At 39.2% G+C, this 16,699-nt stretch overlaps 1 protein-coding gene across 4 annotated transcripts in view; it reads left to right on the forward strand.

Moving 5' to 3' along the window:
* Window positions 1-1,332: 1,332 nt before the first annotated feature.
* pik3r2 (phosphoinositide-3-kinase, regulatory subunit 2 (beta)) overlaps window positions 1,333-16,699 on the forward strand; it is a 30,016-nt gene continuing 14,649 nt past the window's right edge. For 2 of the 4 annotated variants that reach the window (XM_007573823.2, XM_016661644.1), the window contains exons 1-2: window positions 3,350-4,005; window positions 5,482-6,295. In XM_007573823.2, the coding sequence (XP_007573885.1) occupies window positions 5,977-6,295 (319 nt within the window). In that variant the 5' untranslated portion in view covers window positions 3,350-4,005; window positions 5,482-5,976. Of the gene's footprint in view, window positions 1,540-2,365; window positions 2,512-3,349; window positions 4,006-4,758; window positions 5,325-5,481; window positions 6,296-16,699 lie in introns of those variants that run through there. The other 2 variants (XM_007573819.2, XM_016661643.1) reach the window with 2 other exon arrangements.

The following is a 16,699-nucleotide window of genomic DNA, read 5'->3' on the forward strand; positions in this document are numbered from 1 at the left end:
TTGTAAATGGTGTTAAGGTAGGCATTTCTTTTCATTGCCATGAACACATTTAAGTGAAAGAGCCTAGTTATATGAGTTGATTATAACATTTAAACCTAAATAAACTTAAACGGTGTCTCTGTGTCCTCTACAAAAAACAGTGACTTTGTTTAAAGATTCAAGTTTTAATTTTTAATTTGTCTTTTTGAAAAACAGTACCGTAACTGAAATCTCAGGAACGGTCATGTCAACATTTCTGGCAGGAACAATGAATAGTCACGTCTGGTGCTGTTTCACCTGTTCTTCAGGCCTGTGGTGCAGCAGGTTTTTCAGATCCATATGGACATTTTAGACTGAGGCCAACATGTATCCATCGGCAAGGGAACATAAGGATAACAAAGTAGCTGCCTAATAGTTTGCTCATAAAGTCTAATGACTGTTTTTAAGTTAGATCACTTTGTGTTAATTAGATGCTGTCTTGTATGTTGTGATGCCTACATCAGTAATATGTTGTAGACTGGTGAGGTTCATCATGGCTGGTAAGGCACTGTCTTCTCTCCAGTTGGATATACAAATATATAAGGCCATGTTAAAGTCAAAATATTTTGACCTTAACTGAAATGCTTAGTTGCTTTGGTAGCTTATTATGCTTTAATCAATTCCATACTATTCAGCAAAATGATAGAACACAAAATATTTAATATTAGGTCATAATATTAGATTCTTTGGCTCTCTTTTATAAACTGAAATTAATGTAAACTCTCACCTTTGTTTGCATACAAACTCCATCCGCCTATCCTCCATGGACATCATAAAATCCTCCATGCTTGCCTTCTTTTTAAACTTCTGACTGTTTCAATGGAGATGATTGCCATAGAGACCAGTCCTCCTGGTTGGGTTCTATTTCAAATGTATTTATTTTTTATATTTTTCCTGATTGTTTTCTGTCTTTTCAATGTGCATGCTCTCCACAGCACTGGTATGGTACTTTTTGCCTCACCCTGAACATTGTCTCTTCACATTTGTGGCCAATCATAAATTCTAAGATGTCAAGAGGAAAAAACAGGAAAACTAAGAAAAAAGTGCAATTTTATAGTCCAGAAAATACGATACCTATTTTACTTGTCATTCATGGTGACAGGTGAGTCTCCTCTAACTGCATGTCACTGATGTAGATGTTTAATGAGGACTTAAGTGTGTTAATATCTGAGGTTTTAAAATAAGAGCACCTGTTCTTGATATTCTTCTGCTCTTTTTATATTATCTCAAAACAGACAACAGATCACAATTTGTTCCTACTAGAGCAGTTCTGCAATACTGGGATTCAGTGGGGTGCACTGAGGTGTTGGTTGGGTGGGGGTGGGAGGGTACAAGCCTCCAGTCACTAGTTGGCAGCAGTGCTCAAACTGATCAAGAAGTTAGCTGTGTAAAAGAAGCAGACTACACAGGCACACTGGTGTACAGAGCTGACAGAGGAGGAGAGAGACTGAGAGGTTTGTGACATTGTAAAGAAAAATGGCGGAGGCACCAGAAAAATTGCTATCAGAAAAAGACAAGGAGGTATGACAAACTTTCACCTTGGGTACTGTGAATGTAAAAATGTATTCACTTTTCATATCTTCTGATAAGCTACAATATAAGCAATATTGATGCAAATTTTGCACAAAAAGTTTTAGGTTATATACCTTTTTTGAAAATAAAAAAAAAACTGAAGAAGCTGACAAGAAATCAATGTAAACACCGTTTTAAATGTTACTCAGTTCAGTCTAGAAATGCACATCCCAGTGAATCATTTACATATGTTCTCCTTAGAGATTAAATGTTACAAATTTAGTTAATAAACTGAAGTTGGAAATTTTTTTAGGACTTTAAACAGTAAGCAAAACTGCAACAACTTAAAACTTAAATTAATGTTATAAATCCTTTTGATAATCCAGTGATTGTGTGCAGAGTGCTGGTACCAGTAGTTTGTACAAATAAATAATTAAATGACATCAAGTTCTCAGCACTATTTCAATGATACTGAAAAAAAAAAATCAGCTTAAGTCCACATGCAACTGCCTGGGCATTCTGCTTGTCCTAAACACCGCACAGCATCTGAGATGTGACAGTAGACTGGTACTGTCTTGTAAAGCTCTTCTGAACAGAAGAGATATCCCAACAGCTTCGCTTTATGGTCCATTCATATACATCTGAATGGTATACTGGATTTGTAAAAAAAGAAAAAAAAAATCAATGTATGCTCTGTGGCTACACCAGCTTGTCCTTTAAGTAAAAAGAATCAAAACTGAATCTCCAGCCAGTTCTGTAGCAGCCAACCTCACTCCTACGAAATGCTTTTTTTATTTAATATCCGTCCATTGTCTCTACCTGGTTATTGTTGCAGGTAGATGAACCAGCTCGGGGCGTGGTGCCTATCTCCAGAAGTCAGTGGGGGGTGCTCCTGTTAACCTGGAGAAACTGAGGAGAACCTGAAACAGAACCCACAAATGCCTGGGTGAAACATGCAAACTCCACACAGAAAGACCACTGGTATTTATCCAGTTAACTGTGCTGTCAGCTTCACGTCTCATACTAACCTAAATTATGAACAAATGAACGTACCAGTCTGTGGCTCAGACTGGAAACATGTTTGATTCTGCACATATTTCCTTCATCAGGTTGGTTTAGCTTTTGTAGCTTTGTAATTAGCGCCTCCCGCCTTGATTTCTATGCTCAGAGGATACCATAATAACAGAAAAAAATCATCCAGTGAAAGAGAATAGTTAAATCTCAAGAATATTGGTATATAAAACAGTTGATCCCTTCAATGAAGCACACAATCCATTTGGTATTCATAACAGCACATTTAAAAATATTCAAGCTTGGAGTTTATACAATTATAAGAGTGAATCAAACAAATGTTTATCTGAAAAGCTTTATTTATATTATTCTTAAATTTGATCTTGATTATATGTGCAGCATTTTTCACTTTACTGTTACTGCAGATGTAGTCTATTTGCCCCTACTGCACGATTACAGCATGACTCATGAGGATTTCTCAAATCACATGCAGGCGTGAGTCTTTCCATGTTATGTTTCACATCCCAAGCCTTGGATAGTTGAATTTATTTAAAATTACCATTCCATGAAATCATGATCTGTCACCTAGGTGTGAAAGATTTGAATAAGCTCAGTTTGGGGGAAAAAACTGGAGTTGTTTTGGTTGGATGTTTGATCACTGCCTAGAAACATTTTCTAATATTAGAACGTTTTCTTGATTTGCCCGGCTTCTTTGGTGACTATGGAGCACATGGCCAGACCATTGACCAATCAGAGTGCAGGACTGGCTTTCACTCTCTCTAGCAACAGTGAGTTTCTTGCTGCCTATTCATTATTTATTTTCCTGTGGTCTCCCTCTGCTGCGTGGACTGTGCTGGTAGGAAAGTGCTCTGTTCGTCTCCCACTCTGCCGTTTCCTGCTTTCTGCTGCTCTCTACCCAGACTGAAGGTGTCTAAAAGGGAATGGATCTACGGACGCCGAGCTGACCAGCTGCTGTGCTGACCTGTAATGCAGAACTAAGACACTTGGACCATAACAGACTTTTCAACCTCGCAGGACTTGTTTTACTCTGGAACTTACTATTACATTGTGCTCAGCTTTTTTAAAATCTTTGATTTTTTCTTTTTTGCCTTCTTTGTACTGCATTTCATTTGACCGTAAACAAATAAAACATGGCAACTGGAAAAACAACAGGACTTTTTCTCAAGATGACAGCGAAGGGAGGGGGGACAGTAGAAGGCTGGACTTTTTGCATGTTTTATGGGCTCAGGTTAGGGGGGTGAGGAGCAGGTGGAGAGATGAGGCAGAGGAGTTTTGGCTCTGGGTGGGTGGTGGGGGGGGTGATGGTGGTGTGAGGATTACGGGCTGTGGTTGGGTATGCCAGTGCCACGTGTCTAGCCTGGCACTTCTTGCTTGTCGATCTGGAGAATGTGGGACTGAGAGTCTTGCTGAGCCTGTCCAGCTTCTCTCTGAGCAAAAAGTGGGGTGAGTTTTGCACGATCCTGCATCTGGGTATTTATTTGTTCTTTTTCACAAGGCGTTTTCAGTAAACGTGTGTGCGCATTTGGAATGCCATGGGGGAGAGAGAAAGGCTAGACTAAGGTTTAGAAGCATGCACTTTTGGATTCATGCATGCAGACTGGACGTTTAGCTGATTATTTTGTGCACCATCACTGCAAATGTTGTCCATTCGTGGAGATTTCTGAAACGATGGCGTACACCAGGCCTCGCAGACCAGGCCTTCGGGTTGTCGGATTTAGCCATTTTGGAAAAGACCCCACATTTTGTTTTAGCAAATAAACCAAAACAACCGGATGATCGCAGTCACTATTCTGCCACACTTTTTATTCCTACTTGTTCCTGCTCCTCAGACATTATTTCATTCCGTTTAGACTTTAATAGGACCATAGTCCTTGCCAGGTCCACAAACTATAGATGTCGTACTTAATCTGGAAATGGTAGTCTCATAATTTCTATTTTGAAATGTAATGCAGCAGTAGTTTGTATTTAGTCTCATTCTTAGATTGCTAAATAGACTTCTGATTGGTCCATAAGGGATTCTATAAAATTGTTTTCAGTCTGTGATTTTTAGACTGATAATTTAAAAATAATTACCTTTTATTTATTAGGCAGAATGAGTTAGAAGAGTCTTCTTATATATGACTTTAAACAACCTTTTTAAGCTGTTTTCTTTTAGATGCTCGGCACAAACTATATATGCTGTGTGCATTTCATTAGGCTTTGCAGTTATGTATATTGTGGTTTTCAATTACACATAATCCCTGATGATGTATTTGCTGCATTTACATATATAAATCTTTACACATTAATGACTACTTGTTTTTAACTAGCTTTATCTTGCAAAGAATAAATGTGATGGAGTAACTGAAGTGTTTTGACTAAAGCAAATCAAAATAGTTCTGAATCAACACAATTACTGCTTTTCTGTCCTACGAACAACTGTGGCAAAGCATCCTGCCTTTTTAGGAACATTCTGGCTGATTTGTGGTTCTTGTCTTTGGTTGCATGCTCATACTGCAAAATCCTTCCTTCCACTTCTGTTCATCAGCCTTTTTGGTGTGTGTTTTGAAAGAACGGTTATTTCATAGTGAAACTTGTTCCTGTGGAAGGTGTTCTGCGGAGGGAATGAATTTAGCTAAGGCTCTAGTCCAGGTCACAGTCTGCTGTTGGCTATGACGCAACATCATCATCTGATCTCTCCTTCCTAAGTGTAGACTGCACAGATGCATGGAGCTGTCGCAGTTCGCCATTTTCATGCATCGCTTTAGCTTCATTTCACGTAGGTCTGTACCGCCTTTCTTTGGGTATTTATCGAACAGCGTCATCTTTTTAGCTGTAACTGTGATGGTTTCGTAACATCTTTTTTTATTATTTTCAAATTAGTATCACTTGTTTAACTTATTTTTTTTTAATTCTTTGTTTCTTGTTTCTGTTATGCAGGTCAGTTATTCCTTCTCCTGAATTTCAGCAAACTTAAAGGATTAAAAAGCTCTCTACTCCAAACATTTTTCCTCCAATCTGTCTTTTTAGAGTGTGGAGATCCACCGACACCGGGCTGTTGGCTTTTCGTAATCTTTCATCAGAACACAAAAGTAGGACCAGTCTCACGTTTTTTGCCACTTAAAGGAATATGTTGCCGATGCTCTCCCTCTGCTCCATCATTTGGCTGAACCGCGGTATCAAGCTGAGGAAAGTACAGCAGTCCAGCAACACTGGTCAGCTCTGAAGCCGCTGCCACCACAGTCATTACAGCAGCTACCTTATAAACTAGTAAAAATGCTTCTAAGCTTTGGGTGACTTTTCCTCCTTCCTTCAGCTCCCCCAGCCTAGAAATCACAGCACCAACACCTCCCTTTGGTGACTCAGCAGCAGCAGCTTCAGTTTCTGAGCAGGATTCCATTATCGACGAAAAAAGGAACTCCTCTGCTCAACAAAATGGCGACAGATGGTTTCCAATACCGTGTGCTCTACACATTTACCAAGGACCAAGAAGAGGACTTGGACCTGCAGCCAGGGGACCTCCTGACCATCAGCAAGGCCTCTCTGATGTCAGTGCAGAGCTACGAGGATGGCTTTGAGGAGTACCCGGAGCGTCTAGGCTGGCTCCTAGGATACAACGAACGCACCAAGCAGAGAGGTGACTTCCCAGGGACCTTCGTCGAATTTGTTGGTCCCATCAAAATGGCCCATCCATCAAGTCAACCAAGGTCCCAGCGACCTCTCCCAGCTGCTCCCATACCAGAACCATCTCACAGTAAGATCTTTCACGTTATTTTAGATGTTAGATTTTAGTCCATCCCTGCTTGATGCTGGTGTTCTGTTGGTTTGGCATGCCCTGTCAGCATACCGTAAGTCCAACAGGTTTGTTTATCAGCCAACATACCGATGTTTCTGTTTTGATGGGTGTTACACTGAACACCCATCAGTGTAACACCCACTGATATAAACTACTGATATAGTAGTTTATAAACTACTATATCAGTGTATCTCACTAAAACTAAATAATAAACAACAAATTATTAATTTATTGTTTACAGAATGGTTGGTTTCCAGGGCCAGTTAGCTTGGGCTAGTTTGAGGAAATCATGGAGTAGGGGTGCACCGATTTATCGGCCAGCCAATTTATTAGTATCGATTTCCTTCATTTTGGGAGATTGGTGATCAGCCGATATTTACATGTGAAGCTGATCTTATCCACTGATCTTATCTACCTCATCAAAGGTCTAAAAATCAACCACTGTCATCTTTTGTTTTCCTGTGATAGAGGTTTGACTGACAGGCTGGCCCACCAGGTCATGTCTGCACATTCGAGGTTAACAATAGTCATCCCCCTGTTGCCAACTCAGCAACTTTCTTGCAGTATTTAGAGACATTTCAGACAAAAAAAAAATCAGCCAGAATTGGAATTGGTAGGTCAGGCTTTTGAAAGGTGCAGCCTTGAAGTAGAGAAAAGAGAAGTCTTATATCTGAACAATAACTGATACTTGCTAAATAAAACCTCCAAGGTTTTGAGTATTTCACAAATTTGTTAAGCAAAGAAAAACAAGAAATCACATTTATGTAAATATTCACAACCTTTGGATAATACTTCGTTGACTTAATGTGTCTTAATCATTGAATCTAATGCCTCCAGCTCATCTCCCGATCTTTAGGCAGCTGCTCTCCCTATGCATTGCTATGGGCAGGCCCCAATAAATAAATAAATAAATAAATAAAGAGACTGCTTATTGGGAACAGTAGGTTCCTGCCATGCATTCAGTGGTGGAGAAAGTACTCAAAAAATGTACTTAAGTAAAAGTACAAATACACAGACAAAAATGTACTCAAGTAAAAGTAAAACTACAACATTAACTTTTGTACTTAAGTAAAAGTAAAAAAGTACTGGCTTTTAAAAGTACCTAAGTATTAAAAGTAAAAGTACTTGCTGAATGCATTACCTAATCCCTAATACAATATCATTAAGTGAACCGATCGTATTTAATTTTAATACATCAGTAATGTGCCATTTTAATGAAAAATGCCACAGACAAAGCACGTTTTTATTATATTTACTGTCTGTAACATAGTTTAGACTTGGATATGTGATTCTATGCATCATAATTTCAGGGATGAAAACATCTCGTCTCCTGTCCTAACGTAGCATGAACTTCACTTTTTTTTTGCCACTAGTGGCTTTTACTTTTAAAGAAATCCAACAGAAAGGGGATGTAAAGAAGGTGGGTGGGGGAGGACATGCAACCAAAGAGCCAGTAGCAGAGTTGTAGTCAAGACCAGGACCCCGCGCTATGTGACACAAAAAAATTAAGTTTTGCCTATCAAAATTGCTTCTCAAATTGATCTGAAAGATCCACATTCCCATAAAACACCTAGATATTAAATACTTAGAGCTGAAATAAATTTAATCAGTAAAGATCCGTCCAGAAGAATCGGATCGTTCCTGAATGTCATATCAATGCAAACTTTGGTCACAACGTTGTCCCATATTTGCGACACCTCAGTCAACAACTCCACACAATAGTTCAGCGCATGAGTGACATTTTTTCATCGTGGATGCAACATATGTCTCTCTGTACAGCTAGCTTAGCTAGCATCACATCCACGGAGCTTACCTTTCTTTAAGCTTTCCTTTCAAGTGACGCGAAAAGTTGGACAAAGTCCCCACCGTCTGTGAAAGCGAAGCGCTGCTTATTTTACATGTCGCCATATCTTATGATTTATGCAGCGCTATTATATTACTGATGATCAGACAGACGTCAGAGGAAACCACTGCGCATGTCTGGAGCTCCGTGTGCGAGTAAAGGTGGAGGCGATGGGTGACAACAGACACTAAGTCACGTTATTGCTTGGATTTTACGGCGCCACCTTAAGACCCTGAACTTCACAATTTAACGGACAAAAAGCGCAACGCGACTTGGATGTAACGAGTAACGGGACAGTTTTGTAGAAATGTAGTGAAGTAGAAAGTACAGATACTTACTGTAAAATGTAGTGGAGTAAAAGTAGAAAGTACCCATTATTAAATCTACTTAAGTAAAGTACAGATACACGAAAATTGTACTTAATTACAGTAACAAAGTACTTGTACTTCGTTACAAAAAATACAAGTACTTCGTTACTGTACTTAAGTACAATTTTCGTGTATCTGTACTTTACTTAACCCTTGTGTTTAGAAATGGGGTCCAACAGACCCCACACACGTAAAACTTGTATCATTTGCCACAGTCCTCTATGTTTGCCTCAGTCCTCGCATGCACAAGGGTTAAGTAGATTGGTAACACTTTATCTGAAGGGGGGTGAATAAGACTGTCATGACACCATCATAAATATGACATAACACCTGTCATGCACATGAATAAGTCTTCATGAATATTTATGACTGTTGTCATAAACATTCATGAAGGCTTATTCATAACATAACTCATAACACATATGTTATGTTATGTGACATAACACATAAGATGTGTTATGTCATGTTTATGAAAGTGTCATGACAGTCTTATTCACCCCCCTTCAAATAAAGTGTTACCAGTAGATTTAATAATGGATACTTGTTACTTTTACTCCACTACATTTTACAGTAAGTATATGTACTTTCTACTTCACTACATTTCTACAAAACTGTCGCGTTACTTGTTACATCCAGTCGCATTGTACTTTTTTTCCCGTTAAAATATGAAGTTAAGGGACTTAAGGTGGCGCCATAAAATCCAAGCAATATCGTTACTTACGTGTGTCTGTTGTCATCCATCGCCAACCTCATCGCGGCGCTCCAAGACATGCGCAGTGGTTTTCTCTGAGCGGTATGTCTAATCGTCAGTAATATAATTCCGCTACTTAAATCATAAGATATGGCGACATGTAAATTCAGCAGCGCTTCGCTTTCACAGATGGTGGGGACTTTGTCCAACTTTTAGCGTCACTTGGAAAGGAAGCTTAGAAAGGTAAGTTCTGTGGACGTGATGTTAGCAAAGCTAACTGTACAGAGATACATATGTTGCATCTGCGATGAAAAAAAGTTGTCACTCATGCGCTGAATTATTGTGCGGAGGTTGTTGACCCATGTATGTCGCATATATGGGACAACGCTGTGACTAAAGTCTGTAATATAGTGATATGACATTCAAGAACCTTCTGGACTGATCTTTACTAAGTCCTATAGGACTGAAGCTTCACTGAGAGCTGTTCTTTGTTCTCGTCATGCTCTGCAGTAGCTATTATTATTTTATTTCATTAAAAAATATATAGATTTATTTAATTGACGAATAAATAAAACAACAACGNCCCCCCTTCAAATAAAGTGTTACCAGTAGATTTAATAATGGATACTTGTTACTTTTACTCCACTACATTTTACAGTAAGTATATGTACTTTCTACTTCACTACATTTCTACAAAACTGTCGCGTTACTTGTTACATCCAGTCGCATTGTACTTTTTTTCCCGTTAAAATATGAAGTTAAGGGACTTAAGGTGGCGCCATAAAATCCAAGCAATATCGTTACTTACGTGTGTCTGTTGTCATCCATTGCCTCCCCCTTTACTCGCACGCGGCGCTCCAAGACATGCACAGTGGTTTTCTCTGAGCAGTATGTCTAATCGTCAGTAATATAATTCCGCTACTTAAATCATAAGATATGGCGACATGTAAATTCAGCAGCACTTCGCTTTCACAGATGGTGGGGACTTTGTCCAACTTTTAGCGTCACTTGGAAAGGAAGCTTAGAAAGGTAAGTTCTGTGGACGTGATGTTAGCAAAGCTAACTGTACAGAGACACATATGTTGCATCTGCGATGAAAAAAAGTTGTCACTCATGCGCTGAATTATTGTGCGGAGGTTGTTGACCCATGTATGTCGCATATATGGGACAACGCTGTGACTAAAGTCTGTAATATAGTGATATGACATTCAAGAACCTTCTGGACTGATCTTTACTAAGTCCTATAGGACTGAAGCTTCACTGAGAGCTGTTCTTTGTTCTCGTCATGCTCTGCAGTAGCTATTATTATTTTATTTCATTAAAAAATATATAGATTTATTTAATTGACGAATAAATAAAACAACAACGCGAGAACGCAGAGCATGCTCATTGCTCTTTGATTGTTTTCGTCTCCTGTCATGGCAGACATTGCAGAGGGAGGAAGAAAAAAAACAGGCACCGCCCTCCGCCTGCTTACTTACTGCTCACTAAGCACGCCACAGGCAGCATACATAAGAGAGCGTTACCGACAATGAATGCACTGAATTAATAACTATAATGAAGGAGAGAGACAGTTGTGGTTTCTGATATGGGCAATAATGACAACCGCCCAAGGCGTTATCTTTTTAGGGATGGCAGGAGACCACCGCGGATTGTAACACAGAGATGGGAACAAACCAGAAGAAGAGTTTGAATTGATACTGGTTAAATTTATTTCAGCTCTAAGTATTTAATATTTAGGTGTTTTTATGGGAATGTGGACCTTTCAGATCAATTTGAGAATCAATTTTGATAGGTACACTTAATTTTATTGTATCACGTAGCACGGGGTGCTGGTCTTGGTCTTGACTTGGTCTCGGGTTAGGTGGTCTTGACTACAACACTGCTACGTGGCTCCTTGGTTGCATGTCCTCCCCCGCATTTCTTTTGGATTTATTTCAAAATAAATGCCACTAGAGGCAAAAAAAAGTGAAGTTCATGCTATGTTAGGACAGGAAACAAGATGTTTCCATCCCTAAAATTATGATGCATAGAATCACATATCTAAGTCTAAACCATGGTGTAAAGAGTAAACACAATAAAAACATGCTTTATCTGCAGCATTGCCCATTAAAATGGCACATAACTGATGTATTAAAATTAAATACGATAGGTACACTTAATGATATTGTATTAGCGGTTAGGTAATGCATTCAGCAAGTACTTTTACTTTTAATACTTAAGTATTTTTAAAAGCCAGTACTTTTTTACTTTTACTTAAGTACAAATGTTAATGTGGTACTTTTACGTTTACTGGAGTACATTTTTGTCTGTGTATTTGTACTTTTACTTAAGTAAATTGTTTGAGTACTTTCTCCATCACTGCGGATCGGTATCGGCTGACACTAAGCTTAAGGTATCAGAATCGGAAGTGAAAAAGTGGATTGTGCATCACTACTGCCAAAAGGCTTCATTAAGATAATTTGCTGGGGTGAAACCTACCAAATGAAAAGTGTGCTCTATAATAAGTGACAATCATGTCAAAGGTTGACGCACACAATCATCTTATCTCTCTTTTATACAGGCATTTTCTTTACTTCTCATAGCAACAGATGTAAATTTAACAGCCCAACAGTTTGACTCTACAGAAACAGATTTAGTAACCTAGGGAGAGCTGTTTCCTCTCCTTCTCCCCTCCCTGGCCTCCCTCTAAATGCCTGCTGAAGTGAACCATGCCTTGGCATTTTTGCAAACTCCTCCCTTTATCCTCCTTCTCGCTGCCTAAACCCCCTCTCCCTAATGTGTTCCTCTCTTTCTTCTGTCCTCCCAGCTCTCTCCCTGATTCACATACACACAGCCTGTACTGTCTCTGGGAAGCCTATAAACCGTGTTAGCGAGGCAGTGCTCTGAAAGGAGAGGCCTTGTCTCATTCTCCATGTTCTCCCTGCTCTCACCACGCTACAGAGAAAACATTTTCAAAGAGCTGATGTAGGAGGCTGAGAGGGTCCTGAGACAGTAGAGACAGAAAAAAACAAAGGTTATACAGAGAGGCTTAAAGGGGACAGGACAAGAGTTACAGTGTCACCCACCTACAGAACCAGATGATTCAGTTTTCCAGTGTGGGGATTTGAGTTTTTCTGTGTGTTTATTTTGGTTTTGTTTCTGTGAGTCTCTGTGCCATCCTGTCGTGATTGTTCCCAGGTGTATCTCGTTCCCTGACTACCCTCAGTGTATTTAAGCCTACCTGTTGTCTTTGTCTCTTGTCAGGTCCTTGTCTAACGTCGTAGTTGTCTTAAGTTGTCATAACAGTGTCTACTCAGTCGTACTGTTAAGTCCTGAGCCAACGTCAGCTGTCTAGCAGTCATTACAGATCTGTTGCTACCAGAGTTGCAGTTTTCCTCGCTCTCTGTGCTGCCTGCCTTGTCTGGACTGTTGAACTGTTTCATTATTAAATTCATAATTTTTTATCTACAACCTGGGTCCACCTGCGTTCTCCCACACCACCAACACCAAACATCCTGAGACCCAGCACACCGCTATCTAATTCTTAGTTAGTTCTTTTTTTTTTTTTTTTTTAGCATGTCAGAGACGGCAAAGGAAGGAGTAAATAAAACCCTTAACAATGACATACACTTGAATATTTTGTATATATGGGATTAAAATATTTCTAAGAATTGTTGAAACTTCTCTCCATTTTTACTGTTCACTTACATGAGCAAGCAGCTTTGTAGTGTGCATTAATTGGGACGCAACATTCAGCTTCTACGCACCACAAATCTGGAACAAACTTCCAGAAAACTGCAAAACATCTAAAACACTGCGTTTTAAATCAAGGCTAAAAACCCATGTCTATTAACCCTTTAACAATGTATTTACCAACATTGCTCTGAGCCTACAATTAACTCAGCAGATGTGCAGTTCTACCAGGTGTTTTGCTAATAGCTGCTTACTAGTCTGAAGGAGAAGAGAGGTGGAATCACAGGGGGAGGGCTGCACTATGAGTCCAAAGCTCAGAATCTTGGAGGAGGAGTTGCAGTTTTGCGAGGCTGAATGGTTGCCATGGGAGATTAAAGGATTTCTCAAACATGCATGAAAGAATCAAAGCAACACCCCAAGTATGTTTTTGATGAGGGAATAACATTATAACATAATGTAAAGCTCAAAAAAGTAAATTTTACATATTACTGCTCCTTTACAATATCTTGTGTAACTATACCATCATTTTTAATAACTAACTACATAAACAATCTGATTTTAATTGATTTTCATTTAATTTCCTATTTAACGGAAACTGCAATTGGGATTTTTTTTTTTTTTTACATTAGCAGAATATTGATAGTTTTTTGCATATTTGAAATGGAAATACAGCTACTAACTCTCTAAAAGATTATTCGTCCGAGCATTAAGACTTTTTGTAACCCTCTTCTCTGTGTTTGCCACAGTTGTAGCATCTTTTTCCAATGCCTAAGGGATTTAATGTATTCTGTTGGGGCTTTACAGTGTGCCCGGTCATTGTGATGGATTGCCTGTCGGCATAGTTGGGATGTACTGAAGACATGGAGTAGTGAAACCTGCCATGAGCCAGACGCCAACTGGTCTTGTCGCCACCTTTCATGGAGTCACTGACATGGTTTTAAAATGCTTGGCAGGTTTTATCCTCCTTTCTGTGTTTTACCCATTATTTTCTAAGTCCACGTTTTTTTAAAAAAAAGGCTGAAAATGTAAGCATTCTTAGATTCTACAGAAACTAAGTTTAGCAGCTGAATATTATGACTTACAGAGGAATCAAAATTTTGACTCCTAAATGTTTAGATTGACATGAGAAGAGAAGCTCAGATATGGTTATTTAAATACCATGAACAATAAAATTTAATAAAATGGAATAGTGTTCTAATGAGGCTCATATATTAGCTTTTGTTTATAAGCCATCACAGTATTGAACATCTGTAAAGCAGAACATTTTGTACATTCCTTATGTAAAATGGTTCAAGTTATAGCTCATTGGATGGAGAGCAATTGTTGAGTCTCAGCATAGATTCTGAATTAGATTAAGGTCAGGACTTTCCTGGGATGCTTTGGTCTCTAAAGCAGTAAAACTGTAAGCTCAGGGTGTTACAAATACAAAATTTCCAGCTCAAGATTTTTATTGTTAAACAGAGAAGTACAGTTAGTTGCATTCAGATTTTTAACATGTTAAAATCTATGTAATTAATTAAACAAAAGTAATGTGTTAAACTTCTGTCCCTACTTAGGTTTGGAGTTAAAAGTAGAGATGCACTGATCCAATATTAATATATGTGTCGGCCCTGATAATGAAAACAATTCTAGACTGGGTATTAGTGACTGTGTGCTAAAGCCATAGAGACAAACCCATTCAGTCAATTTCTATGCTTTGTGCTCTGGGCAACACCATGCTTTATTTATTTTACATTATATTTAGAATTCTTCGTTGCATTTTCTGAACCATTTGAAAGAAGGTTTGGTGAAGTTTATTTTTTACATGTTTGACCAAGATAGTCAACCTGTTGTTTCAGTTTCTTCATCATTTATTTTACATTGATTGTTATACTCCTGACTGAACAAATGAAAGTTGTTGTTTTTACATGTTTGACCAAGCTTGTGAAACTGTTGATGTATTTAAGTGTCTGTGCTGGTGCAGAGTTACTGTATAAAATAAATTTGTAAGTCTATACATTTAAGTCTGTGTTGTAGAAAAAGCCTTTTAAGTTAGCCAGCAGTTTTTCAGTATCAGATTGGTATCAGTATTGATTGATACTAAACCTCAGACATCTGTATTAGAAGTGAAAAAAGTGAACCGGTGCATCCCTTGTTAAAAGTGTATGATTCTTTGGTTTCCTGTGTTTTGCTAACACTGAGCAGAAGGTATTATGCATCTAGAAGCATATCCTGTGACATGATGGACAGAATGAAATGAGACCTGCTGTGAGGCAGAGGCAGTTCAGAGCAGAGTTTTCATCAGGGTTAACTGGCCAATATGGAGCCAGGCAAAGGGAAAGGAAAAAGAAGTAAAAAAGAAAATGAAATGAGAGAGGCCTGAAGGGGGTGAAAGAGTGGAGGAGAAAATCCACTGAGAACAAGTGTGCAGGAGAGTGAAAGCAAGATGGTTGAGAGAAGCTGGAGAAGAAGACAGAGACATTCAGGAGGGGCGGAGGGGACTTTTAGAGAGAGAGACAAAAAGAGAGAGAGGATGTGGAGGGAATGTGCTGACACAGCGTTTCTCCTCTGAACTCCCCAAATTAATAATCAGCAGCGGTTTAGCAGAGCCAGGAACATTCGTTGGCTGCCAAGCCTCAGCCAGGCCAGGCCGGCACCACCGCCCACATCCAGTGGAGCAGCCCACTCCCTCTACACCCCTCCATCCCTTCAACCGAAAGTCCTGAATGGAGCAGAAGACTCTGGCTGTCCTGACTGGGCTGAGCCGGGCCTGGCACAGGGCTTCTGCTTGTTCAGTAGTTTTAATCCTTTATTGTGCTCCACTCACGCAAAGAGCCGAGGTGAAACCCCGAGCAGGATGGAGCGCTGGGGAAGAGAGATAGAAAGCCAGAGTGGAAAAAAGAGAAGAAAAAGGAGGGGAAGAACAGGGACTGAATGAGATTTCTCTTTTTTTCTTCCTCTTTCTTCTTTTCTCCCTGCTGAAAAGGTTTGATTTAGTCCGTGGGGAGTTGTGAAGTAGATAGTTTTTTTTTCCTACCGTCTGCAGTTTTTTCTCTTCTTTTCCTGCTCCTTTTAGTTAGCAACTTGTTTCTTTCATCAGTTTATGTGCCGCAAACAAATTTGTTACTCAAGTAAATTAAATTTCCCTTTGAGATCAATAAAGTGTGGAGATTTGAGTTTTTCTGTGTTTATTTTGGTTTTGTTTCAGTAAGTCTCTGTGTGTCCTGTCTTGATTGTTCCCAGGTGTATCTCGTTCCCTGATTACCCTCCCAGTGTATTTAAGCCTACCTGCTGTCTTTATCTTTTGTCAGGTCCTTGTCTAATGTGGTAGTTGTCGTAGCAGTGTCTACTCAGTCGTACTGTTAAGTCCTGAGCCAGCGTCAGCTCTCTAGCAGTCGTTACAGATCTGTTGCTACCAGAGTTGCAGTTTTCCTCGCTCTCTGTGCTGCCTGCCTTGTCTGGACTGTTGAGCTGTTTCATTATTAAATTCATAATTTTTTATCTACAACCTGGGTCTGTCTGCGTTCTCCCTCACCACCAACACCACACATTAGTGATGGGTAAATGAGGCGTCATGAGGCGTTTCGACTCATAGCAACACTGTATTGATACTGTGTCGATACTGTGTCACTCAATACTGACACCTGCTGGACATTAAAAATTCCTACAGGCAACGTAGTGATTTGATGACCAAGTCTATACAATAAGATTTAAGTCTTTGTATTTTATTGAATATTATATGTTGTATTATGTCATATTTTCAGTTACAGTTAAAATATATTTGATATACCGTCAATAAAGAATGT

The sequence above is a fragment of the Poecilia formosa genome, unplaced genomic scaffold (assembly GCF_000485575.1).
Source record: "Poecilia formosa unplaced genomic scaffold, Poecilia_formosa-5.1.2 Scaffold338, whole genome shotgun sequence".
NCBI classification, from domain to species: Eukaryota; Metazoa; Chordata; class Actinopteri; order Cyprinodontiformes; family Poeciliidae; genus Poecilia; species Poecilia formosa.